The 24,853-nt window shown below is 34.9% G+C and overlaps 2 protein-coding genes, 1 long non-coding RNA gene and 1 other non-coding gene across 4 annotated transcripts in view; 3 read left to right on the top strand and 1 right to left on the bottom strand.

Annotated features, from left to right (window-relative positions):
- Window positions 1–11,351, top strand: part of LOC102801232 (sucrase-isomaltase, intestinal-like) — a 31,120-nt gene extending 19,769 nt beyond the window's left edge. The window contains exons 9-23 of the mRNA XM_085502268.1: window positions 4,063–4,140; window positions 4,652–4,765; window positions 5,106–5,193; window positions 5,422–5,554; window positions 5,997–6,130; window positions 6,530–6,564; window positions 6,896–7,012; window positions 7,287–7,435; window positions 7,641–7,725; window positions 7,856–7,912; window positions 8,056–8,180; window positions 9,031–9,119; window positions 9,550–9,599; window positions 9,775–9,936; window positions 11,034–11,351. Coding sequence (XP_085358394.1) covers window positions 4,063–4,140; window positions 4,652–4,765; window positions 5,106–5,193; window positions 5,422–5,554; window positions 5,997–6,130; window positions 6,530–6,564; window positions 6,896–7,012; window positions 7,287–7,435; window positions 7,641–7,725; window positions 7,856–7,912; window positions 8,056–8,180; window positions 9,031–9,119; window positions 9,550–9,599; window positions 9,775–9,936; window positions 11,034–11,096 — 1,479 coding nt within the window. The 3' untranslated portion in view covers window positions 11,097–11,351. The remainder of the gene's footprint in view (window positions 1–4,062; window positions 4,141–4,651; window positions 4,766–5,105; window positions 5,194–5,421; window positions 5,555–5,996; window positions 6,131–6,529; window positions 6,565–6,895; window positions 7,013–7,286; window positions 7,436–7,640; window positions 7,726–7,855; window positions 7,913–8,055; window positions 8,181–9,030; window positions 9,120–9,549; window positions 9,600–9,774; window positions 9,937–11,033) is intronic.
- Window positions 1–24,853, top strand: part of LOC100369945 (uncharacterized) — a 130,016-nt gene that overhangs the window by 60,566 nt on the left and 44,597 nt on the right. The gene's annotated exons all lie outside the window — the stretch shown is intronic.
- LOC146739363 (uncharacterized) lies at window positions 1,799–3,058 on the top strand. Its single transcript, XR_014930087.1, has 2 exons — window positions 1,799–2,254; window positions 2,434–3,058. It is a non-coding gene; the product is annotated as an uncharacterized LOC146739363 (long non-coding RNA).
- The window catches only part of LOC100370091 (uncharacterized), a 28,484-nt gene continuing 19,933 nt past the window's right edge, over window positions 16,303–24,853 (bottom strand). Inside the window, exons 3-9 of the mRNA XM_085502270.1 lie at window positions 21,146–23,513; window positions 20,648–20,963; window positions 20,356–20,538; window positions 19,703–20,088; window positions 19,108–19,618; window positions 18,291–18,339; window positions 16,303–17,497 (exon numbers count right to left, since the gene is read on the bottom strand). Coding sequence (XP_085358396.1) covers window positions 17,229–17,497; window positions 18,291–18,339; window positions 19,108–19,618; window positions 19,703–20,088; window positions 20,356–20,538; window positions 20,648–20,963; window positions 21,146–23,513 — 4,082 coding nt within the window. The 3' untranslated portion in view covers window positions 16,303–17,228. The remainder of the gene's footprint in view (window positions 17,498–18,290; window positions 18,340–19,107; window positions 19,619–19,702; window positions 20,089–20,355; window positions 20,539–20,647; window positions 20,964–21,145; window positions 23,514–24,853) is intronic.

Below are 24,853 nucleotides of genomic sequence, written 5' to 3'. Positions count from 1 at the left end.
TTAACGTGGAAATACACTCTTGGTCAATCCCAAGTAAAACAGCTTTTGATTGAGGGATCAAATAAGCAGTAAGTTTTGGAGTGAAAACAAGAAGTACATGTATATCGCAAAAATCCGTTTATCTGTGTGTACGAATTATTCAGAACGTGGTCAATCGAATCATGAATGATGGGCGGGGTAATGATTGGTAAAAACATAATCGAGTATAATTTATAAGCGGAGTCTGAATTTGTCAATGGTATACGTATAGTATATTATATGTACAGTGATTCAGTAGTTTGATGGTAAAAAAATAGTAAATTTAATATTAAAATATGTATAATTTCGAAATTTGGATAATATGGAGATGTCTAGTAATGCTGTTCTGATTTTTTTTGGGTGAGACACAAATTCAATGGACTGATCATTATTAATTAATTAATGCATGAATACCTACTCAATGATTTTCAAATCGGAAAACCAATTCATTCATAAAAATGTGTTCTATCGACAGTTTCCAATCGTAAAGTAATTAACAGATATACTAAAATTATGTCCTTCATCTTGTGGGTAGAAATGTCGTGTTCATGTCCACATGTTCTTGCAAGGAGCGTAGTTTAAGTATTATGTCAGGATTGTTCTTGTTAGAATTTGAGTCCACGAATTCATCAATCGGTTGTTTTGCTGAGGCGTACAGTCTCTGAGTCGATGTCTCGATGATGATCGGCTAGATGTCCCGTTTCAAAGTATTCAATTTGGCGAGCTAGTAACTTCCATTGTTTCTCTGTAGCGAAGCCTGTTACCTCAATGGTTAATTTTTTTCGTCGTTGATCGTTTATCGTGGAAATTCGAATCTGGTGGTGAGGTTAGTTGAGTGATTTCTTTTGCCAGGCTGTGAAGGATGTCATCGTAATTTGTGAAGAATCATAGTGCTTCATTTAATTTGGTTTCGAGCCATTGGAAGAGAAATTCGTTTTTTGAAGCATCCGCTATGGCTTTCAGTGTTTCGAGACTGGTTCTGTCGTTTAAATGGGTCAACACTAAAAAAGCGAAATATTGAATATGGTTGTATTTAATACATTCTGTTGCGCATTCAAGCGGGATCAGCCCCTTGTCATTTGACCATTCAAATGTAACGTTCGTTCTTGCCTCTTCTAGAATTTCGAAATCGTGGATATTCGAAATCATGTTTAAAAAACGACGAATGATAGTTTGCTGAGTACTGCCATTTCATTAGTGAAGAGAATGAACTGAATAGTCTTGATTTTCAGTCGGTTTTCCAGTCGTTGTAAAATAAACCTTCAAAAATGATACAAAAACGATCAGAGTAACTGAATGGTGTCAGGTCAGGAATCTTTAGCGCGTATGTGAAGACACTATATAACTACGCAAGACGGTACTGTGATGAGAAAAGTGATGAGAAGGAAGCGCTAATCCAAATTAACGCTAATCCAAATTAACGCTACTGTAATGAGTAAATCAATTGTAGCACTTGGATGGTAGCTGTGGAATGCCATTACACTCTGTGGGGGTGTGCCTTTTCAGAAAAGTGAATTGGTGATGGACAAGAACCATACTGATTCACGTTGACCGAATCAAGTTGACCCCGTGTTTCCAGTCCTGTTATCATTATCCCATACACGCAGGTATAGGGGTAATGCTTTCAACTTGAAACCCTATCCCTCAGGCTGTTTGCGAGTGTTCATGTTTTAGATAACATAAATATACAAATACACCAACATCTGTTGTTTATCATCTACGTGGGAGGTCTATTTCACATTAGGAACATTTATGACGAACGATTTATAAATAATCCTATGCGCTCACACTTAATCTTGTGATTGAGTTCAAACTGGCATTCACGGACAGTGCTTCGGAATAATACACATCGCTCGTATCAAACACCGTTGATATTCGCGGGTGGAACGCATTGGGCCACTTTCTGTCTGAAATACCTTACCACGAAGACTATTTTGACTCGTACGGTAGTCATGTCACAGAATTTAAGAGATTTCTCGTACGTGGATCTACAATCATCAAATACTTTGATTTCAAGCAATGTGTAGCCAATACGTCGTGTATGACTCGTTGTGTAGATATCCATGAGATGACCTTTCACAGAAGGTCAAACTTGGTTTACCACCTTTGAATCTTCGGCAAGAAGGCGAGGACATATCTTCTTCGCCAAGGGAAAAACGAAAATCGCTACGTTACACCGTAAACTCATTCCGTGTGATGATTATGTATGTCAAAAGTTATTCTGTGAAACGATCAGGTAATTATATATTTTAACTCATCGTACCGTAGTCCACCATTTTTGAAAAAAACAAACTGTACGTCGATCAACCGATTTTGCATACTTTGCATTTTAGCGGGGTTTATTACCGCAGTTTTACGGGGTGACTATTGGTTTTTAATATTATTCTCTCTCTCTCTTTTTTTCTTCTACGACAGATGAGCGATTCTGATTGGAGCGATGGAATAAAAAAAATGTACAGACTGCTTGACTCATTGAAAGGATGTAAGAAATGTAAAAATGAACATGTATATATAGAATGAATTATTATTTATTGTTCACTGTTTACTATTATTGACGTTTCCCTTTTCTGTGTTTTTAATCGAATCGTTTATGTACTCGTATTTTTTCGTGTCGTTAAAAATAATTTACTCAAACAAAACAAAGCAAATATGAGGTAAGAAAATATAAACGATGAACAACATATGTATATATATATAGAATGAATTATTTTTATTGTTCACTGTTTACTGTATAATTATTGACTTTTCACTCTTCCGTGTATTTAATCGAATCGTTTATGTACTCGTATTTCTCGTGACGTGAAAAATGAATTTAACAACGCCGCACATTTACATGTATGTACGTATTTTTCGAGGTGTTAAGAAATATTTAATCATGCTAAACATTTATACGCTACGCAACTATTTTCCTTACTCACATCGTATGTTTTTTTCGTGGCGTTAAAAAAAATACTCAACCACGCCATGAATGTATACTCCATGTCAATATTTCATTCTTGTTTACTTCTTTTGTGCAATAAACTCCGTTAGTTTTCAAAAATGCCGTGTATTTATTAGTGTGTGTGTGTGTGAGAGAGCGCCCTCTATGACGCATTCTGAAAAATCTTTCGTCCACGCCTGTCCAATTAAAAAAAATAATTAAAAATAATTAAAAATAATTAAAAAAAAAATAATTAAAAAAAAATGATGGTAATTTATGCAAATGTATTCACGATGACCTCGACACGACCTCGTATTCACATCAATTTTATGTATGCAAATGTATTCACAATATCCCATTGTGACGTCATCCTCATGAAAAATCTTTCGTCCACGCCTGTCCAATTAAAAAACAATTAAAAATAATTAAAAATAATTAAAAATAATTAAACAAAATAATTAAAAAAATTGATGGTAATTTATGCAAATGTATTAAAATATCCCATTGTGACGTCATCCTCATTCAAATTATCCCCTTTACGGCATTGGTCCTCATTTATGCTAATTTATGCACGAATTCCCATTGTGACGTCATTATTTATGCTAAGCTATGCACAGCCTCCCATTGTGACGTCATCCCACCCCGTATTACGTCATCGCATCCGAGTATGAACAGCGCCCTCATGGTCGTACCTATAATGTAACTTAAACTACTTAAGACACGTGATCATAATTTTAATCATTATTCATACCAACACAATTGGTGCACTTTGTGTCACGTGATTCATTCATATATACTTGTTTTAATCGTTTTGTCATTCAAGTAATTTCAAAAATGATTATCATTATATTTACAATACATATATACCCAAATCCTGTAAGTGTCATAAAATGCTAACTACGAGTATTATGCTATCGATATATTCGTTATAAAGTAATGCCTCAAATCTTTCAAGTCGTGACTGTTTTTACTAGTATTGCACTGAGCCAAAATGGTTGAATTTTGATTGCTTGAAATGCATCTTGTTTAATATCAAAATACTAGAGATACTTAGTCGCATGCGTTCGATTCTTATTAATGTAACCAAGTAAATTTATTGTCTTACGTTGTTGTTATTGTTGTAGGTTTGGCCGGATCCACCAAATATTGATGAAATTATGAGTGAAATTGATTGCCATGGTGACTGGGACTGTGAAGTTGAGGTATCAAGAATCTTTTAGTTTTATGTCGCTTTTCGTCGAATCACTCGAAACCAACTTTTAGCTAAGCTAACATGCCAACTAATTTATTGCTTCACCGATATGCGAGGGTAGACAGAAGTGTCTTATTTATTTATTTATTTATTTATTTACTAATAACTTGTATGTTGCAAAAACAGCGTATTTCTAATAGGTCACTTTCATGAACACCAAAGGTCACACATCCTGGTACTTTCGTTGGGTATTACAGCATCATAAACGTGCACAACTGAGGCATTTTAATGTACCTTTTTTTCTACAAAGAACATTTTATTGATGTAGCTAAAACAAACAGTCAAGTCTTTGAAATAGTGGTGAAATATCAATAAAATACGCCAAACTTGTTAAGAGTGAAAGTTAAGTTAAATGTAAATAATTATATAACGGTTAGAACTCAGTCGCTCGCTCGATATGGAGTGTAATTAGACAACAAATATATAATATATATCACAATCGATTTTGTTTTTATTTATAGCATTACCGTGCACATACTGTGTTTCCTGACTTCATGAAACCAGAAACGCGACAGTGGTGGTATGATATGGTGACCGATTTTCACCACACTATTGCATTTGACGGCCTCTGGATTGTAAGTAAATGATGCATAATACAAAGTATTTTCTTGGACATGACCCTGGACGAGTTGACCCACAACAGACATGTCTTTGCAGATTTCATGAATATTAAAATCCACGACAGAATAAAAACACTATTAAATGTATGGAATTAATTCTCAACCTGTCCATGCATTTATATGTGTGTGCTTTTGCGCTATTGCCAAATACTGTCCCTTAGAAAGCTATAGTTATGTGACGTGGATTTCGAGTCACCAATGGCATGTGTGCACGTATGTATACGTTTAAATCATCGAATATTTTGTATTCTGCTTCACACCAGAATTATATGTAATAGTTTGATACTCATTGTAGGACATGAACGAAGCAGCCAATTTTGTCACCGGATCGACACGAGGTTGTGATTATGAAGATCCATTAGAATCTCCGCCGTATTTACCTAGTAAGTCCTGTATGTTGTCTTCTTCTACCCACCGCCATTTCATTTACAATAGAGGCCGTTCTACTTAGCTTTCTGTTGCTGAATTATCAAATGACATTGGTATCGAACGCATAGCGGAGAACGTTGCATGTCATTTTGACAACGGTCAACTGACAAATTCACACCTTCAGGTTTATGTTACAGTATTTTTCAACGAACTTAACTTTATGTATGTTTTACTCTTAACAGAAATATTCGGGCCCGTTCTTGCCGATAAGACCATATGTATGGCTAGTTTATCACATAACACAGATACTACGAAAACATACCAATATAATATGCACAGTTTATTCGGATGGAGCCAAAACGCCCCAACTCTTACGTAAGTATACCTTGTAAAGTAGTGGATCATAAAACAGCATCCCAAATAAAACGCATTCTGTCGGTGCTTAGATTTCTGTCTCGTGAATGAGTAATATTATAAATAATTACTGACGCGGATGCAGAATGTTCGGCTGGTGGCGTACTTTTGCAATGGCGTTATGGTTGCATTGCATTGTGGGATATTTCTGTTTGTGTAACGGCGTTGCGCTCTCACTAAATCCGCCATTTAATTGTATCTAGAAAACGGATTGCTGGACATAATCTATCGGCAACAATGTCTTCTCTTTATATAAGGTTCAAAATATTAAAAATGTTGTAAAAACAGTGACGAATGACACTGTCGATTTATTTTCATCACTGATGACCTGCAGTAACAGCGAGTGAGTTTAATGATACAATAATTACCCAGGGTAATCACATTCCGTTGCCTTCTCTTTCAGGGCTGCAAGACAATCCACGGGTAAACGTTCTATAGTGGTGTCACGTTCAACGTTTCCAGGCAGTGGTACAAACTCGGGTCATTGGTTGGGAGATAATACTAGTATATGGCCTCATATGCACAAATCGATAATAGGCAAGTATTGTACATTTCTGTAGATTTCATAATCAAAGAATGATTCAGGAATTCTTCGTCGTTGTGGGGATAATATTGCACAAATCCAAATATGTCGTTACATCAATTTGCCCACTTATTGAATTATGTTGTTTCAGTCATACGTGTGTTTATAGTATTCCGTTCAAGGATTGTAAACTTTCATCTTCGGATTAATATACATTGTAAATCACGTGATAATGTCATATCATAGTTATGGTCGGACAATCGTAACATATACCTGAACAAATATTAAAGCGGGGGAGTCGTCACCTGCGCATGCGGTTTTTAGCGTGTGTTGTTATCGTCGCTTGGGACTCAATTCTCGCGCGTGCGCAGGTGACGACTCTCCCGCTTTAAAACTGATTTCTTTCATTATAGGCATGTTGGAATTTAACTTGTTTGGTGTGCCGTACGTAAGTATACTTTCCATGAAAGTACGTAAGTTGCAACGTTCATATACTAGTAAGACGTTGTTTTCAACATTAGCCGTACACGTTTGATTCAGTTGTGGTGTGGACAGTTTGGCAGGGATATTATTTTTCAACGCTTGAGACCACATACATTTTCCCTGAGATAGAATAAAAATGGAAGTATATATTTATGTGAGATTATTCTAATAAGGTCAGCATTTTTTTAGGTCATCAATAGAATTACTAATTTCTTTTTAAAAATGTGAGTACAGTGGGTGGATGCGTGAGGGGGTGTAGTAATATAGTAACATAGAACGATACCTTGGTGTTTCAGATCGGTGCAGACATATGTGGATTCTTTGAAGATACCACAGAAGAATTATGTCTACGTTGGACACAGTTAGGTGCATTCTATCCATATGCCCGTAACCATAACAGTCTTGGAAATATTGTACGTATAGACGACTTTATTTTTACTTGAGATTTGTTTCTGAATGGTGACTTGTATTGTTATATGAATTTTACATAACTGCACAATGCTTGTTCATAAGATGAGATTTATTTTGCCAAGAATTGATGTATGTTTATAATGTGCTTTGAAGTTTTTTTAGAGGCACGATACGTGCATCCTAATACAAGTACATGTATTACTAATATTGACGCCACAACGCGCTGATCTGCGATAATGATTTTATCTGTTTACATTATGCCGTTTGATTTACCAGCCTCAAGACCCAGCTGCATTTGGACCGGAATTTGCCAGTTATGCAAGAGACGTGTTGCACGTGCGATACACTTTGCTGCCATATTTGTACACGTTGTTTTTTCTGGCAAATCAACAAGGCGAAACTGTAGTCAGACCACTCATGCAAGAGTAAGTATCAACCGATATTAAACAAGACTCGAATACTTGCGAATTCTGCATTTTATCTAATAAATATGCAGAGATTCGCATTATCCATTATCATTATGCACAATTAAAAATAACTAACTAGTCGAGTTAGTATCTGTCTAGCACAATGTTTGAGGGAGAATATTTAAGCACATTTTGTTATTATATACAATTATTTTTTTTTTAGATTTACCAGTGACCTAATGACTAGGACGATTGACAGACAATTTCTATGGGGACCTGCATTATTGATTTCACCAGTGTTGGACGAAGTGAGTGACATTTCTACGTCTCATTACAGCGTAAACTAAACATAGTTACACCATGGTAACACACTTCGGTGAAAACCAATATTTCTACAGTATCAATTAACTTAAAGTAGCAGCATATGTTTTGTTATAGGGGGCGGTAACTGTCGAGGCCTACATGACAGATGCGCGATGGTTCGACTACTATACTGTAAGTACTATCGATAAACATAAAACATTTAAATGGATTACTTGCGTTTCTTGGTACTTTCATTCGTGCTGGCCCACCGAGAGAGAGAGACGAGTCGTTACTGTGTTTGTGGATTAAAGTATGCACGAATCTCTTTTCATTAGGGAGCTGAAGTACCAACTCGTGGCAAATACACCACATTGAACGCACCCCTTGACTATATACCGTTGCATGTAAGAGGTGGTTACATTATACCAACACAACAACCAGCCAATACTACCGTAATAAGGTGAGTATCATTAAAACATATGCAAAATATTTATTTGTTTGCAGAGATGTGGAAATTGAGAGAAATGCAACCCTCCCCCACCCTCCTGTGTGGCAATCGTTCCCGACCAATTTCGCAGTGAATATAGTTACATAATTTCAGGGGAAATTTGCATGACAAGATTCGCTATTTATGGCAATGAAACAATATCCAATTTTTAGTAAAACTGTGGTAAAATGCGTCACGAATCTGAGTGCAGAGTACAACTCTTGAAAGTAAAAGCATTTTTTTTTTCTTCAATGTGATCATAGTAAGTGATGGAATTCATAAAGAATGATGGGGCACGTTGATATTTCACTCTAGTACCATTGCTATCAACATTGTTCACACTATTTTAAATAACATTCACCAGTGACCATCGCCCGAATCGAGCTTCGATCGAATGACTAGTGACCAGTGACTAGTTACCGGAAAATCACATGCGCAGTTTCAAATGAAACAATTTTGAACACATTAAAATCACTGTAAACAAAATAGTGGCACGAAACTGGTTGCCGGTTGAGCTGTTTAGCAATATACACGACTTTAGGGTCTGTACATTTCTATGTAAAGTTTCGTTGAGAATTTATCTGTTAAAGAAATCGCTTAAATGATTTCATATATTCGTAAAAGGAACGTTGTTGCTTCCTCTTCCTGCAAATCTCTCCTGTATGATTTTAAATTAGTAATATATACTCCAGACTGAATCGAACAGTGAATTCCTATCTATTGACACATTTGTACAACATATTCAATACAATTGAATTTACATTGTCTCCGAGAATATGTATGTGGTGGTCGTAGAAAGCAAGCTTTTGTACTTTTCCCACAGTCGGCAACTACCGATGGGTCTTATTGTATCACTTGATGACACATATACTGCTTCTGGTTCACTATTCTGGGATGAAGGAGATACCATTGGTATGTTTATATTCTACTGTTATTACCAGTATTCCATATTGTCTTTTAGTTTTTCATAAAATGACCTATAAATCCTCGCTACATTGTTTACAAACGTTTTTCACCACAATTGACCAGCTATTTCAAAACCATGTCAAATGAGGAGCACTGAGATATCCATTGATTAATCCCAAATCCATAGTCGTACAGGGATTTCAACAAAGTACAGCGGGCATTTAACAAAAGTAATATACAAGGGAAAGCTACATTTAGACATAGAGCAACGTGTACAGTAGTGCAAAAATGAATGTGCTACACGTGACATAATGATCCGTGTTGAATCATTCACAGAAATGAATGTACAAAAGAATGATATATGTTCTTTAAGGTTAATATCAAATGTAATGCATCAAAGAGCGAGATTATGGAATGTAAATATTATTTTTTGCAGACAGTATCGAATCAAATGATTACTTTTTGGAACAATTTACCGCTACAAGTGTAAGTATCCAAGGTTACGTAATATTTCTTGAATAGACTGTACTTTGGCATGTTCAGGCATACTTTTAAAAAAAGTTTCAACAATTCGAAACGGAAACAACAAAATGCAATAAGAAGAAACGTCATTCATAAAGAGAAACGTCATTCAACATAGCGTCAATTAATCTATTTACAGAACCAAGTCAATAGTATTATAATGATGAATGCTTACGTCATGGATCCCCTAGTTTTAGATGATGTTTATGTTTATGGTTTGGAGAATACCGACATTACCAGAGTGCTTTTGAATGGTGTAGAGCTAAATATAGATAATTGGAGTGTGGATGCTACACTTAATGTAAGTTGTTCTAACTGTAGTTGAATATTAAATGTTGATTTGCGGAAAACGTAGTAAAATAATCATTGAGAGGGCCACAGTCCTCGTTGTTGCTTTCTCTATGAACACCATACATCGCAAAGAAGGGTAGACAGTGTGTGAAAGAAAACAATAAAAAAAAACTATATGCACCTAGGTCCTGTCAATCAATTAATGAATGTATATGTCTAGACACAAGCAGGGTCCAGTTCAGGAATAACTGGAATACTTATATAACATTGAAGTTTAAGTGTGATCGGTCAAGATATGTTAAAGATAGGGCAATGGAAAAGCATTTGTGCATTCCGGTTCCAAAATGGCACAATTGCCAGATTTTGATGATTTTTAGCACTAAAATGGTCGCCATGAAACAAATACATGTTTATGTGACCTGATGTATGGTGTATTTGTAAGAGATGAATTTTGAAAAACAATTATGTGGCCCAAGAACCAAATATGTTCAATAAACATCCAAAGTTTGAATGAAATCCGTCCATACACAACCGAGATCCGGCTCCAGATTGGAGGAAATATATCGAAACAAATATGTATATTAAGATACGTGATTTCCGTAGTACGTTTGGATGTATCCAGTGTAAGCTTGTCTGTGATACAGATGCGGATGGACGAATGCCCAAACGGGTACATTTGAAATTACAAGTAATCGAGATGGGATGCTTGTTCTATATATGCTCTATTATGCCTCTCAAAATATAATTTGTAACCTCCAGCATGACCTCTAGTAGGTCACACATCCGGGTACGATTCATTGTAAATGATGTGATAATTTTATAACATTTCGCCACCAAAATGTAAGCATTTGTCATTAGAAATCAATAAAAAGTTTAACATCCCACAATGTGACGTGCAATATTTAGATCATTAGTGTTATAGGGCAGCAATCCCCCCCCCCCGCCAAGGAGTACCAGAAATACTTTGAGAGGTCATCCGCAAGGAATATTACAATCTATATATATACTATTGTCACAAATGTGATTGTTACAAATGAGTAAACCTGATTTTTATTGGTCTTGACCAAATGAGGTTAATGGAAATGTTTTGGTTCATTTTGTTTCTAGGTACTCGCTGTTAACAGCATGGGGCATCCAATGGACGAAACTTTAAAACTTATGTGGGAATAAGAATATCTGATGAGGACACAACTATGTCACAATATTGATTAGAAACATATAACAAATCAATAATAAACTAACTTTTGTAATTGATAACATTAATGATCAAGTAAATACAATTTACAATGTTCGATTTCAATCAAATATAAAGATATTTGAAATGTATGAAAGAATCTATGTTTGAGTACTATTTAATTTGTAAATATTTTATATGTGTCAGTTTATAATTAAAGCCACGGAGTGGTGACTATTTAGAAAATAAAACATATCGTTTATGTATGTATGTATGTTGTTTCCTCAGAACGTGCCTACATCGAGCTCCGCAAAAACTGCTATTTTTTACCTTGGTTCAAGATAAGTGCTCACTAGTTTTGATTTTATATCCTTTGTAAATAGTTTATAGTGCTACTTGGTGTCTTTTTGGCCGTTTTTGGCATAAATCTGCCGTGTTTCTGTTGGTTTTTAGTTTTTGTGTTTTGTGTCACTCGTCAGGGGCTTGCCAAGATGGCCGCCGCCTTGGCGAGTGCACGTGTCAATCCCTTTGTTGGGTTGACACGTAAGCATGGTGTCAAGTGTGTGTTGACGGAGTTAAAATTGAGACCTATGTTGAAAGTTTTTCTGGATTGGTTGGCCCTGAAAATGTAGTGGCTGCCTCTCGTGCGAATGGTAGCGTTGTTGTGTTTTTTAACTCGCTTGACTGTGCGGAGTCTGTTTGTGTAACTGGGTGCAGCATTGAGAACCAGTTCCTTACTGTTCAACCACTGGTTAAACCTGCCACAAAAGTCGTGTTATCTGGTGTTCCTCCTTTCATACCAGACTACTTGTTGCATCAGCAATTGTCAAGGTATGGAAAAGTAGTCAGTAAGGTCAATATAATTCCACTTGGCTGTAAAAACCCGAGCTTGAGGCATGTGAAAAGTTTTCGCAGGCAGGTATATATGTTATGTGATCACGATAAACTTGAAGGTGTGATAAATGTCATGTTTGAAGAACGAATGTACCGTGTTTATTTGTCCACGGGCGAAATCGTTTGTTACAAATGTCATAGAAAAGGTCATACTCAGCGCAACTGCAGTGAAAATATAATAACCGTGTCTGCACACACTGCTACCATCAACAATGCACCAAGCTGTGTATCACCCGATCAAAATAATCAAACTGAAAACTCGCAATCTGTTGATCAAAACAATGCACCAAGCAGTGTATCACCCGATGAAAATAATCAAACTGAAAATTCACAATCTGACGATCAAAATAATCAAACTGAAAATTCGCAATCTGCCGATCAAAATAATCAAACTGAAAATTCGCAAACTGAAACTCAAAATGATAATAATAGTACGGATTTCAACTTAAACCAAACCGATGATACTACCACACATGAAATGCAAACTGATAATGCTATTGATAACGAAAACAATTTAAACGATACTGTTGAAAAAGAATTAAATAATACTGATGGTGGCACGCTTACTGGTAATTGTTATTTAAATGAATGTACTGTAACTGAGGTTCAAACTGATGGCACGCGTGCTGGTAATTGTAATGTTAATGAGTCAAATAAGGTTAATGAAAGCGATGATGATTTTTCACGCACGTCAGATATTGTAATAGATGAGGAGAGGGTACGAACCCCTCACTCTCAGCCACCTCCTTCAGGAGACTTTACATTCTCTCTTTCCCCTCCTCAGGATTTCGTCAGGTTTTCTGTATCTGACAATTTGCCGGGTTCGGGAGATGGTGACGTATTTGATAAAGGGCGAATCGAGTCACCTGGTGATAGAGACGATAATGAGTCAATCATGTCAGATATGTCTGACTTGTCTGCAGTCAGCTGTATGCATGCATGCACTAGTAGTGCATGCACTAGTAGTGCTATGCCATATATCCTCATTGATATTTTCCGATCTAGGCATGACTTGTTTCTCTGAAGATCATTCGAAAAGCTAAATTAATGTTGAAGTTGTAGCTGCCACCCATTTCACCCTAATTGTCATAGTTAATTTGATTCACTGACACTATTTATACTTACCATCTAAAACTAATTGTAAATTTCATTCACACAATTTAGGTTTGATTTTATTGTGGTATAAAAATAAATAAGATAACAGATACCAGTTGAACAAACCAACATGACATTCCTGCAAAACTTTGTTTACATGTTTACATACCTATTTAAAAATAGGGTATTCCATCACCATTTACCATTTCAAAACGAATTATGTTTATTGATTATGCGCATATTTTATTTGTTTTCGTGTTTATCCAACTAACATCTGTCAACACATTTGTATTTGTATAATTTTCGTATTGAAACATGGGGTCAGTGTGGAGGAAGTTCTGGATATTTTACTGGACGAAAACGCGTACGTACCCCTGTATTCTAATATTATTTTAATTTTGACAACGCATTTAGGTAATTCGTGATTCAAGTAAATAATCACATCTTTTGGTGCTATTAATATAACCGTAGATCTAAGTTCAGTTTTGCGAGTATTGAGGATTGTGGCATCTGTTACTGGTACAAACTATAATGTACTTCACTGGATGACATCAAATCAAATTATGGCACACTAAACATGGCTATATAAGGTAACCATTGTCGTGTTGTGGCGCCAAGGTCGACATTTGTAGTGCTTAAATTTGCTAAGAACGTGGCGTTTAGTAAAATTATGGTTAGTTTTAAGTATATCATTTTTTATATTGAACGTACCTGAATTTGATTGGTTCGTGAAATGCAACAATTAATTAGCATGTTTGAATTTATTGTGAAATTGAGTAATCGTACAGTACACCAAAAGCTTTTTCAGAACGCCGGTAGTGAACGATTTTACGTGTACATGTATGAGAATGCATGAATATATCTTTTTAAAACATCGCATGCCATATATGCCTATCTTACAGAAATGTTATTTTCCGCAACTATAGGACGCCTGTGAATTTGTGATGAATTGAGAGAATAATTTTGTCAAACATGCTGTTGGGTATACCGACAAAAATGTTCCAGAAGCACTCAGGTTAAATTAGTTTAAAATGTAAGAAGAATTTACGATTGGTCAAATGGTTCGTTGTCTTCTAGGTTTAAAAATATATTTGTTAAGCTTATTCCTGTTTTAGATTGTAATGGTGCCGTTGCCATGACAATACATTCTCTCTGTTGATGTCGTGCTACCAACTGGTGAGAATCCATAGTAAAGTGTTATAACGTAGCACCCAAATTTGCTTACGCACCAACAACAAAGTACATACAATACTCATTATGGAAAAAACAAACTCATTAAAGACGCTTTTCAATAAGCGACAAATAGCTTGTTAGTCTCCAAAAAAATCTGCCACAAAATAAGCGACTACGCAGCATACATACCAAATCATTTTGATCATAGGGGTGTCAGGTGTTATAATTCAAATGATTTTCAAATCAATTTCATCCTCATGAGGAAAATATATAGACTGGCTTAGAGAATTCACTTATCAACTATCAAATTAATAAGATCAGAATCAAATAACACGCGGGGTACAACAATTTTGAGTGAACTATTTTCCTGTACATACCTTTTGCAGTAATAGTTTTCAGTAATCGTATATAATTTATAATAATTTATTAATTGTATAATGGCCTCCGGCCCATTACAATCATACGAATTAATTATTGACAAAATATCAATATATATTACAAAATATGTATGAAAATATAGATGAAAAGGGCGTCAATGGATAATATAAGCACTATATAATAATGTGATGGGGATATTAATATATATATATATATATATATATATATATATATATATATATATATATATATATATATATATATATATATATATATATATACATACAAGCTTATTATGTTATTCTCATTTGATCTTTCATTAAAAAAACATTTATAGAGCTAACGAGTTAATGATTTGGCTTTTAGAGGAACTTAATAGTTGTACTAGAGTATTCAAATTTAGGGGTTGTGTCTCATTTGGGAGATACTTTTTCCTGAATGCGTCCCACGCAGTGCATTTTAGTAAAAAATGATATTCATCATCAATTTCTTGCAGGCAGAAATGACAAATACGGCCCTCCCTAGGGATATCACGCACATCTTAATCTTGCTATTGCTCTGCGCAATTTTAATTGTGGCAATGACACAGTTTTCAATCCCAAAATTTGTTTTGTATTGCCTATAATACTGCGTTTTTTCGCCAGAACAAAGGTCTATATACCAATCTGTAATTCCAATATCTTTGACCCGTTCACAAAATTTGTACAAGAATATATCAGAGTCCCCCACCCTTGATTAAACCAGACATAACCAAATCTATATTCAAATAGCCAAATACGAAACAACTTTATTGTTAAGGTTTCGACAAGTTGGAAATGTAATGCATTCACACAATGAAATGTCTGATCTGTGACTATTAAGAGATTATAAATAATATCAGATTATAAATAATATCACTATGGACTAAAACTCAGTGTTAGAATGGGTACATGATTCAACAATTTTTACCATAATGATACACGGGAATGGGAAACACTTACTTCGTGCGGTGAAACAATCACAAAATATATCTTGCCATAGATATTTATTAGTTCCCGCAGATATTTGCTACACTCATATGATTATACATAATAGTGCATTGCTGATAGTCTATCGATTTCCGACAAAATATATATACACATAGTTGTAGAACCTTATAGCACGTTGAATGCGAATGACGGGTTTTATACGTTCAAGCCATTATTGAGGCCATTATTAGTGACTAGAAACTAAACTTTGAGCACAAATTTGACCCGTTCTTAGCTGATACAACTGGCTTTTTTTTTATTATTGTACATTTTTGTTTCGCCTTTAATTAAACAAACATAGCGTAGCCTGTCTATAGACTGGAATCCCATGATAGTATTGTATTGCAGAACGATTTTCTTCTTTGCAATGATATTCTGTTATATCTCGTATCTAACAAATATCTGTAACGTTCTGAAATAAAACGTTTGATATAAGTTGGTATTACCGGAAATATACACATCATAATTCAACATTTGCGCTATTATACAAACCATTATGCAAATACCATTCGCCTTTCTTACAAACCATGTGCAATGATTGCGGCTCAGCACCCTGGCTTGACAACTACATGTATACAAACTATGGTCATCTAATGTAGGTAAAATGTTCAAATAATGTGACAAATGACAAATCTTGCGCATACAACACCACACATTGAATACATGAAACCATACTTTATTAAATACAACGAGAATTAGGCTTGGAACTATTAATCAATATCGTCCTCCCCCTGCATTATTTCAGTTCTAAATACAGCCTTCACCAAGCACCAACGAAAAAACACAATTAGTGAAGTTTGGTGGTGACAAGAATATGCACTACATACACCATCGCAATTCTTCGCATAAATATTTGTAAATTATCACAAAAATAAAACTGGCCAGGAAAATAATATTTTTTTTATAAATAACAAACTGAGCATAATAACAAGGTAATGTGAATGTATAGATGTCTAGAACCAAAATTGTACTGCATTATGTAGATTCTCTTTTGTTGAACTTCAGGCTATGGCGTTAGTTGTTGCGTTCAGTGTGAAATCAAACTACCAAAAATATCAAAACACTAAATTCGCAAAGCACAAATACACAACATGAAAAATATGATTATTGTCAATCAATCATGCCATAAAAACCTATTCTTAATGTGAGAGTAGAAGAAAATACTTGGAAATAGATGAATATATATGCCATTAGATTAGTAGTTACATCTACCAATAAACGGGAGACATGCAGATCACAGTACAATGACGTCAGTCTGTCCTAATTAACATTAATTTATTTCCTAATTAAAATGTATAATGTATTAAAACAATAATAAATTGTCAAAACTCGTTACATGTAAAGTTAGATAGTAAATACGATTCAACTGTTTGTTTTGTTTTTAATTCACTTAACTTAGTGTGTGATGCATATTCTACAATATACTGAACTGTTTTGCCATATGACATGTGTATTTTTATTAATCTGATCTAACCAAAAAACAATTTGTACAATTGATTCAAAATGATTACAACGCCAGCTAGGGTTAGAAAATTCCAAACGATGAGATAAACGTGTGTGACTATATAATGAAGTATTATTTCACTTTTCTGCTTCAAGTGTCTCAGCTAGGTCAACACGATCACAACTCCGTAAAGCTTTGGTCAGTATTGCCATTTTATTTTCAGATCGTTTAGTTTTATTTCTCCAGGTCACCAACATTTCAAATATCTGCTGCTGTGTATTATTGGGATTCTGTGCTTTGATCCGCTGCAACTGAGGTGGGTCGATTGAAAGATATGTTGCAAGAGCTTCAAACTCCCTTCCTAGTTCTTTTGCTAAATCTTGAAGACATACGTTGTTCAAAGGTCCTACAAGACAGATTATCATTATGTAAGCGACCGATGCTGGTTATAGTATAGAATCAATTAAAGTATAATATGTGTGAAATAATTTCGAATTGCATAAGTTATGAGTATATGTGCACGCAGCTCATAAGATTATATATGTGAGTGCGTAGGGCCAATCTGTCGATTTCCGAAAAAATACATATATATAGTCATAGAACGTTGCAGCACGCTGAATGAGAATGTTGGGTTTTAACGTGCTAAGGCACTAAAGCGTGTCATAGGAAGCCATTATTCGTGACTTCAAATTCGACCTGTTCCTAGCTGATACAGATAACTTTGTTATTATTGCAAATTTTTGAAGATGCCTTAAATAAAACAAACATAGCGCATCCTGTATATAAATCGGAATCCCACATTATAGAGCGACTTTCTCTCGCTCATATTATTTACAATGATATTCTGTAATATCGTGTATCTAATTAATATCAGCAACGTTCTGAAATGAAAGCTGTAGTATTGGCAATTGGGAAACACGGCATTAATATAGATTCAATGAATGATACTCGTGTCCTGGATATTTCATTACTCAATGATAAAGATCTGAAATCTTCGGGCCGATAATTTCCATAAAGTAATGTTCCTACTCACAACACATTTATTGCTATTACTTAAAATAGTATAGAATGGATTAAAATATACTATGCATAAAATAATTTTGAATTGCATTAGTTATGAGTATATGTGCAAATCGTGCTGGCGACACATAGTCCAATATTAAGGTTCAGTGTGGAGTGGAGATCCAAATTCAACTCACCTGCACTAGCAGTTTTGACTCTTGTTCTTTCACGGGTCATCTGTGGCAACTACAAGGAAGGATGAGAACCAACAATATTCATAAATAGGAATGTATCTGAATTTCAAACTAAATATAAAGCCACCAGTGAACAAATATGGTAGTAACCCAGTATAAACTACATTGTGAATTAGGATTCTAATGCGTATGGTATTTATTTTATTATCAGCTTCAATGATATTAGAGCTATGAAATAGTTAATAAAATAGTGCAATCCTTTTAAAATTGGCGCGGACTGAACGTCTGCTGCAAAAATCGAATAATTTGATTTTGACCTGAATTTCTTTTTTCAAAGCAAAATGTTGAAAGGCCGAGCTTTCAGAAGAGAGATACGTTTACTTCAGCAAAATGTACAATTTGTACAATGATCAAATGTGTATAGCACAATATTGACTGTGAAAATAATTGTGCGTTTATGTGCGTCTCATGCAGTGAACGGAAATTTTGTCTAATCATCATATTTTCACTGATATAGGACACACCACTTCTTTTAGCAATTTATTTTTGTTGGCTACACTCGAAGTTAGACCAAGAAAATTTGGCTTGATTTCCATTTGAATAAGTCACGTGAGTAAAATTTGGCTTGATTTCCATTTGAATAAGTCACGTGGGTAAAATTTGGCTTGATTTCCACTTGAATAAGTCACGTGGGTAAAATGTCAAACTAAATTAAAGTGCACTATGTCATGCATGTATCGTGGCTGTGGGATTTGGTGCAATCATATTTGGTGTTGACCAAACTATATTAATGGATATATATATATATATATATATATACCTTGGGCAAAGCCACAGGTAACTCTGTCATATATGTCCATTCATTTTCGACCTCAGCTGGGTCAACATACAATTTGGATTGGTCATTATCTTTCTTGGAGAATTCTGCTACTCCACGATGAAAATCGCCATTGAAGTTTCTATATGGATCTACTTCTTTGACAAAGAGCTCTATATAATTTGAAAGTGCTGCATAGAACGTGATACTGTGCTTGGCTTCCTGGTGTGTCAGTTGGATATTATTTCTGAATTTGACATTGAACAGTTGTCGTTCCCTGATCTCAACTGCATCACTTGGCAATGGTGGTCCTTCAAAACCTTTTTCTTCCAGTTGGCTCATAATCTCATCACACTGATCTGCTGGTGCAACCTGAACTACAATCCTTGATTTGTCTTCCGTAAAGTGGTGAAGAATAACCTTAACTAAGTTAACAAATCTACACTTCTCTAATTCCGCTGCAGCTTTTGGAGGTAGCATTGATGAACCTTCTCTCATCTCCATTGCCAAAACACTGAAAATTAATAAGATTTATTCTTCAGAATAAATTCATTACTAAATGAACAATATATATGTAAATAGCTAGTGTTGTACTTACATATTGTAACCCTCAGGTATTGTGACTGTGACTGAACCTTTATTCACATGTTGAATGTCAGTTTTCGGCATTTGCCATGATGTTCCTCTGTTTTTTACCAATACCACTGTTTCCCCGTGGTTATTGGGTCCTGCTACTTCCTTTCTTTGAGATTTTCCGACCAGCGAATGTTTCCCATTCATCTTTAATCCTGATCTGTTACCGCCAATTTTTTTTTCATCTTCTTTATCGGCTTTCGTGTATTGGCTGAACATTTTCATAGGTAATGTCGCCGTTAGTGGCTTGTCTAATTTACGTCCATGTGATAAGTGAAGCACTGGGGATGCTTTTGAAACTTGCTTTCCAAGTGTTTCCATTTGGTGAGGTTGTATATTAGTAGGTATCACCTGAAACATATATATCACAGTTCATGGTTTTGATTAATGAGTCAAAGCCCACATCATGAAACCACTAACAAATACGACATCATTAAGTTGAACTTGCTTGTAACATACCAACCCTGAATCTATTGAAACTTGATCCCCTGTGACTTCATGATTATTCTATAATTAAGGTTTTACTCCTAGATTAGCCTATATATGGAATATTTGTACTATAAGTATAAGGAAAGGTATGGCACTGGAAAGGAAACTTGTAAGAGAAACATGCCCTACCTGCAAAGTTGCATCAGTGGGACATGGAAAGGTTCCTTTTTCATATGTGACAGAGACATTCGGATCTATTGATGACATCACTGTAACACATGTCTTTCCAATCGATTGACAGTCTTTAACGATTCTCAACACCACAACAAATGTAGACAGGTTTTTAACATTAACTTCTGCAAATAATAACCCCTATATGCAAAAGAAAAATATTAATATTTAAATGAGATTTCTACATTATTGATTATCATTATTTTAGCGTGAATAATTTCTGAATATATAATCAGATACTTGTACTCACCTGATATTTTTCAAATTTTCTCTCAGTCGAGTTAGTTGCCACCACATTCCACTCGCCATTTTGACCCATTGATTTGACAAGTACTTCAAATCCTCTCATACGCATCTGCGGCATGTATGGTACAGCAACCAGTATGGACCTTTCCAGTGTAACATTTTGAGGTTCCAGAGTAATTACGTTGCTAAGCAACTCCTCATATTCGCCAATTGCAGTGTCTATAAGGTCGTTATTCGTGGTGCATGTAACATCTACATGTTCTAAAACGCAAGAATGAGCTCTGATAATACACAATATATCCTTATTTGGTGATACAAACCTAAAATGGAAATATAATGCAGTGTTAAACCAATGATAATATCTTACTTATAACTACTAATTGTATTCACAATACTAATAATCAATCAAAACAATTCATACAGATGAATAATAGATTTGTTACACAGAGATAATATTATTAGTTTCATGGGTCATTGTTATGTATACTGTAACGTAGCTTACTTTTTAAGGATCCAGTGCTTTGTATTTTTGAAATCCATGTCTTTGATAATTGTATCTGATTTCTTTATTCCTTCATTCACTTTTTCAAAACAATGTTTGGTATTATCAACACATTTGTCAAGTGCTTCTTTGTATTTCGTCACATCATGATCTGTTTTATCGCTGTTTTTAAATGTAGCAATCAGGTCATCTATCGCTTTTTCGATATCATCCACTGAAGATAAAACTGCACTTATGCGATTGTTTGTATCCTGAGCTGCATCCTGAGCTTCTTGAATTACTCGTTTTGCTTCATCCGTGTCTGCTCCACACTGCTCAGCAGCTAGATTGGTATTTGTAACGGATTGGCTTGAAGTTTTACATTTTTCACGGATTTCCATAGCAAACCGTTTTACTTCCTCAATAACAGGATATGTTTTTGTGACTGTTTCAGCCTTGTTATGTGCTGCAACATGTTTCATAATATCATCGACTGTTTTGCGAGAGTTCTTGTTAGTTTCCTTTAAATCTTCAACTTCTTCATCGATTTTCTTCATCCATTCATTGAGACTAGTAATACTTTGTTTCAATAAATCCAACTCGTCATAATTTCTAGTTCTTTCTGTGGTAGAGATTCTATCCTTTATGTCAGTCATTAGCTTCTGCAATGTTGCAGCATTTTCCTTTCCTTTGCGATCAGAAGATTTAAGTTCATCTGTCACTGTAGCTATATTTTCTATACTGGAAAGCAATTTAACAACAATTTCATTGGCATCTGTTGATATGGAATTCGCTATATCTAGTTCAGTTGAAATAACCTGTGCTAAGTCTCTTGCTTTCAGAAGTGTCCCATCAGCAGCGCGTTGCGTCCGGCATTCAGAAATTTGGTTAACAATTTGTGTTGCTAATGTTTTAGCTTCATCTCCAACATGCCTTGCTTTCCCAACTGAAGATTGTGTCTTTTCAAATGCCTTTTCCAAGTTTACTTTTTCGTTTGTAGGATCTACAGACCCCTTTGATCTATAATTGCGGTTTATTTGTTGTGCTGCATGTGTAGTTTGATCAACTGACTGTATTGCCTCCTCCAACAACTCTGATGCTTCTTTTTGCTTTCTTTCAGCTTCTTTCAAATCAGTTTCCCAGTTTGAGACATGAATCGAGTTTTCTTTTCTTTGTTCTTCTACAGACACTTGAAAAATGTGTTCACATGAAACACTTTCCTGACTAAGCATATCCCTAGCTTTTATAATTATTACTGCTGTTTCTTTAAGTTGTTCACGAAGGTCATCAACAATATGTTTTGCTTCATCTGTACGTGCTTTGGCTGTAACAGCAAGTGAATGTTTCTGAATAAATATTTCCACTTGCCCTTTCAATTCAGTAGATTTTGCAAGCAGCTTTTTCATATTAACTGACTCAGTTTCCGCATTATTTATGGCTTTTTCAGTTTCCAATATGGCATTTTTCATATGTTGTATATCATCTCTTGCTAATAAGTTGTCAATTGTATCTGAATGATCGTTTGCTTTTTTTGCAGCTTGTCTCCCATCCTTAGATGACTGTTTAAGCTCTGTTATTAGAGATTTCACCTCACTAGTCATGACACTGTCAGCAATAATGTTCATACGGTCAAATAAATTTTCTAATTCAAGGGCTGAATCCGATGCGGATTCTGCATCCTGTATTACCGAAGTTGCAACATTTCTTGCCTTTTTTACAATTGATTTAGCTTCGTCTTTCATTTTCAAGGTGTTCACCTTTTCAATAACATTAGTACCAAGCCACTCTGCTTCACGTGCTTGTGCTATTGCAGTCTCAGATGACGATTTAATTTGTTTAACATATTCTTTCATTTTCTTGTCAGATTCTTGTACATCATATAGAGCATTGTTTAATTTCACAAATTGTGTCATTTTACTTAAGGTTGATTTCGCTTCACCTATAATCTTCTTAGTTTCTGTTGAAGTGTTTTTGACAGTGGTTAATTTCATTTCAGCTTTTTCTAACATCTCTTCATTCGTCAATCCGTAATCGTTTGCCAATTGCTTGGCATTCTTGACGATATTGTTTGCATCTTCAGTTGCCTTGTCAGTGACTTCAATCATAGTGAGCGTGGACTGATACGAATGATTTGCTTGATCGAGCAGTTGTTGTTTTTCGATCTGTACTGCCTCTTCTTTTTCTTTTTTCTTTCTGGCTTCACGGCCTGTTTTATATTGTTTCATCTGATCAAAAATCTTCGTCACTGACAGTAGTTCTTCGGAAAGTGTTTCAGAATGGAAGGTCACATTATCTAGTACTTCGGCATTCACCTTTGAAATAATACACAGCTTTTCCATTTCATTACCTGACTCCCAAAGACGATTTAAAACAGGTGACACATGCTCATCTGAAAAAGTGAAAATAATATATGTTAGAGGCAATCGACTAGCTTAGTTACAATATGCATTAAGAGATGACACATGCAATTTTAAAAACAATAAGAGAACTCATGATACATCAGAAACGCAATATCGCTGAATCGCAGGCACATTGACTACTAGACTAAACTCACAGTGAATAATTTTTTTTAGTTTCATTTAGTTTCATATAATAACATTGTAATAACAATCTCTGTAATTTCATTTGGCAAGATGTCGCCCTCACACTGATTGTATTAAGTATTAAGAATCATTATCATACATCTGTCACCGTAACGCCATAAGTTACAGAGTGCCGTAATTATGCAGTATTTTACGGGGTATTTTCATCCTATCATATAAGAAAATGTGAATTCTAAATATGGAACCGTTATGCGCGTAAGCGTCCTCTAATAACAAAATCAAAGAAAGCTTAGAAAGAACTCCCGTGTGCTGAGAGTTTTGGAGACACATTAAAAATTAATTCAAAATTACTTATACTTGAGATATTGATGGAATAGCTGAAAACTAATTATGCAAATAAGGTAACTAATATGAACAGATTTAGGTGTAAAACTAATAAGGTCTGCACAATGTACCAAGTTTCATTGGAATGTGATTAGAACCAAAAAAATATTAATTATTATGCTAATTAGAGAATTAATATGAACAGATTTTAACCCAAAATTAATCAGGCTGTCTATTGTCCTAGAGCATTTATGTACCAAGTTTTATTCAAATGTGATGATCAATACTTGAGATATTAGTATTAATTAATTATGTTAATTAGGTGATTAAGAAGCATAAATATTTACCAAAAACTAATATGGTGCATAGTCTTAGGTTCATTGAAATGTGATGGGTACTATTTAAAAGTTTCATTGAAATCCAATGAGTGGTTTTTAGACATCAGTGCAACAGCCATAGAACAGCCAAAAATTAACTAATTATGCAAATTAGGTAATTAATAGGCACAATTTTTTATCTCAAAATTAATCAGGTCTCTGCATAGTCCTAGAATATCTATGTCGCAAGTCTCATTGAAATGTGATGATTAGTACTTGAGATATCAGGTGAAAAGCTGAAAATTAACTAATTATGCTAATAAGGTGATTAATATGCACAAATATTTACCAAAAAACTAATTAGGTCTCTGCACAGTCCTCAAGTAACTATGTACCAAGTTTCATTGAAACGTGATCATTACTACTCGAAATATCAAAAGCTGAAAGTTAATTAATTATTCTCTCTCTCCCTCTCTCCCTCCCCCTCTCTCCCTCCCTCTCTCGAACTCTCTCTCTCGAACTCTCGAACTCTCTCTCGAACTCTC

The sequence above is a fragment of the Saccoglossus kowalevskii genome, chromosome 8, assembly GCF_978046115.1.
Source record: "Saccoglossus kowalevskii chromosome 8, keSacKowa6.1, whole genome shotgun sequence".
Classification (NCBI taxonomy): domain Eukaryota; kingdom Metazoa; phylum Hemichordata; class Enteropneusta; family Harrimaniidae; genus Saccoglossus; species Saccoglossus kowalevskii.
Note: the sequence above shows the minus strand (reverse complement) of the source record. Positions and strands in the feature narration are given on the sequence as shown.